Source organism: Emiliania huxleyi, assembly GCF_000372725.1.
Source record: "Emiliania huxleyi CCMP1516 unplaced genomic scaffold EMIHUscaffold_51, whole genome shotgun sequence".
Classification (NCBI taxonomy): domain Eukaryota; phylum Haptophyta; order Isochrysidales; family Noelaerhabdaceae; genus Emiliania; species Emiliania huxleyi.
In genome coordinates, this window is record NW_005198167.1 from 453,534 (window position 1) to 456,292 (window position 2,759).

At 62.3% G+C, this 2,759-nt stretch overlaps 2 protein-coding genes across 2 annotated transcripts in view; one reads left to right on the top strand and one right to left on the bottom strand.

Moving 5' to 3' along the window:
• Positions 1 to 1,381: 1,381 nt before the first annotated feature.
• EMIHUDRAFT_212113 (hypothetical protein) lies at positions 1,382 to 2,003 on the bottom strand (the record flags this gene model as incomplete). The annotated part of the gene is made up of 2 exons (XM_005766482.1): positions 1,382 to 1,826; positions 1,999 to 2,003. The coding sequence occupies 2 exons, from the start codon at positions 2,001 to 2,003 to the stop codon at positions 1,382 to 1,384; spliced, it is 450 nt and encodes a 149-aa protein (XP_005766539.1).
• An 82-nt stretch (positions 2,004 to 2,085) lies between these two features.
• The window catches only part of EMIHUDRAFT_212114 (hypothetical protein), a gene marked incomplete at both ends in the record, with an annotated part of 3,761 nt that continues 3,087 nt past the window's right edge, over positions 2,086 to 2,759 (top strand). The window contains one exon of the mRNA XM_005766483.1: positions 2,086 to 2,607. Within this exon, the coding sequence (XP_005766540.1) occupies positions 2,086 to 2,607 (522 nt within the window). The remainder of the gene's footprint in view (positions 2,608 to 2,759) is intronic.

Here is a 2,759-nt window from a genome sequence, read left to right on the forward strand (position 1 = left end):
GCCTTGATGCGGTCAGTTCCCCCAAGGTTTGACCGCGCAGCTCGCAAGACTCGTCGAACACTCGTAGCCTTTCTGCGCCTCTGACTCTGCAAGCTATGCGGGAAGAGCAGTTTATTCGCAATATATCGACGAGTTCGAGAGAGCCACAGGCTTTCGCTCGGGAGGGATTGAGTGCGTCGCGACGGACTTCAGGCTACACCTGAAAATCTGACGGTTCTCGCTCCCCATCGAGCTCTTCTTGCCGCACGGCTCTTCTGTGTGCCGGCACAGAGCTCCGTGCAAGCCTTCCAGCGTGATAGGAACGAGTGTATCGCTTTGACGGATCGACCGTGCTTGTTATCCACATCGATGTGACGCACACAGTGACACTTCAGACGACACACATTCTCCCACCCGCCGGGACGCAAAACGCTCTCGACGAGAGCCACAAGAAGGCGGCCACACAGCAAGCCGCTCGGTCGATCACGTTGCTCGCTCGATGCCGGCGAGCGCATGGCGCACGCCTTGGACGGTGGCGAAGCCAAAAACACCGGCAGTGGCCGTCCGCTGGCGTGAGCGGCGGCGGTCGAGACCTCACCCTTCGCGCCGACGACCCAACCTCACGCGGAACAACCCAACCCAACCACAACCCAACCCAACACGAAACAACCCAACTCACAGCACGATTCTCAAGTTGGGCCCTCAGGGTGCGCGGTGCGGTCAACGCCCGAGCGTTGAGCCTTGCGCGCAAGGCGGTTGGTCTTTGCAACTGCAGGCGGCGAGAAGCCGCCGCCGAATGTCTCGTGGAGAAGCAGGTTGAACTTGTTTCGTTTGGTGAAGATCCCATCATGGTAGTGGCCACGCTGTGACTTGACGTAGCAAAAAAGTACCTACTGGGTGAAAAGTTTGTACGTACGTCTTGTTTGTACGTACGTCTCTCCTTTAACGTACGGACATTGGATTCCAGGGACGACTTTGAGGACGTAAATTCGCTGCCGCGAAGCCGAGAGCCCTCCCTCCCTGCCATGTCCTTGCAGTGGTTGGCTACCAGATCGAGCCCGACTTGGCTGATGCCGCGAGGAGAACCGTTTTCTTTTGGGGGGTGGCGAAGGGGAGGGACGGACGGAGGGAGGGAGGGCAAGGGGGGTCATATGAGAGAGCGTTTGTAAACTCTCGGGATACCAGTTTCGTTCGTGCCAGAGCCCACTGGCACTGCGTACATACAACAAACACGGCAAGCCGTGGTGCAGGGTGGTTGATACCCTCCTCCGTCTATGTTCCACTTCCACTTGAAAGCCGCCCCGGACGCATCATCTGTGTGTGATGATATAAAATGAACTCGGGGGCACAGGACGCGGCACAAACGGGGTACACCAAAAGGCACGGGCTGCCTGCACGGCGTTCACTCGAACGCCATGCACATGGCGCGGAGCAGCCCCGGGTTGGTGTCGAACCCGAGCGGGTCCTCCTCCCAGTCCCGGCGCCCACCCTCCGCGTCGTCCTGCTCATCGTGCGCTTCGAGCACCCTGCCGAGGCACAGGATCGTCCCCTTGGGAACGCCTGCCCCTCGCGCGCGTGGGAACTCTCCCTGCACCGCCATCACGAACTTCTCGCGCGCCCACTTGCCGCCACGGCGGCAGTGCTGGGGCGCGCGCTCGCGCAGCTCCTCGTAGAGCTCCTCGGCCCTCGCCACCTCCGCCGCCCAGCCCTCCGCCGACGCCTGAGCCGACTTCTTCTCCCTGAGCGTCTTGAACACCGGCGGCGGCGCCGGCGATGGTGCCACCTCCGGCTCGCCCGCCGCCTCTGCAGCGCGACGCCCCTTCCTTGCCTTCTCCTTGAGCCGCTTCCTAGCGCTCTTGGTCAACGCCGGCGCCGCCGCCGCGGCCTCGCTGGCCGCCGCACCGGCGATGGATGTCGAGGATGATGAAGATGATGAAGCCGTTGTCGCGTTGCAGTGAGTGAGTGAAACACACACACACACACACGCATCATCTCTCTCGAGGTCTCCTCATCACAGACCGCATCAGCCTCGTTTCGCCCCCCGCGACAGAGGGGGAGCAACTCGACAGCAGCAGTCTCACAGACCAACCCTGTCGCCCTGCGCCGATGGACACCTCGAGCTCCTTCGCCACGGACCAGGATGCTCGCATCGCGCGCCTCGAGGCGCGTCTCGCCCAGCTAGAGGCTATCCAGGGTGCGCCGCGCGTATCGAGGTGCAAGCGGCTTGCGACGCTGCTCCTGCCTTGGGCGGCGCTGCCGCGGTCGGAGCAGCCGCGGAGGGTACAGATATCTGAGGCTCGGCGCGTCACGACGAAGAGCGCGCGCGATGCCTCCGTCCGCATGGAACCGCCCAAGCTCAGCGAGCGGATCACCTCGTTCCTCGACATTGAAAAGCCGTCTGGCCCGGAGGGCTCCGCGTCCATCTTTTCTTCGGCCGTCAACCTCGCAAACACTGTGCTCGGCACCGGCATCCTCGCGCTGCCGCGCTCGCTCTCCTTTGCTGGCTTCGTGCCGGGCTTTGCGCTGATCGTGGGCAGCGCGCTCGTCAACACCCTCACCAACGTCTACATCTCCGACGCCGCCATCTCATGCGGCTGGCCAGCCTCCTTCCGAAAGCTGTCGGACAAGGTCGGGCGGCACACACGCACGCACACACACACACACACACACACACACACACACACACACACACACACACACACACACACACACACACACACACACACACACACACACACAACACACACACACACACACACACACACACACACACACACACA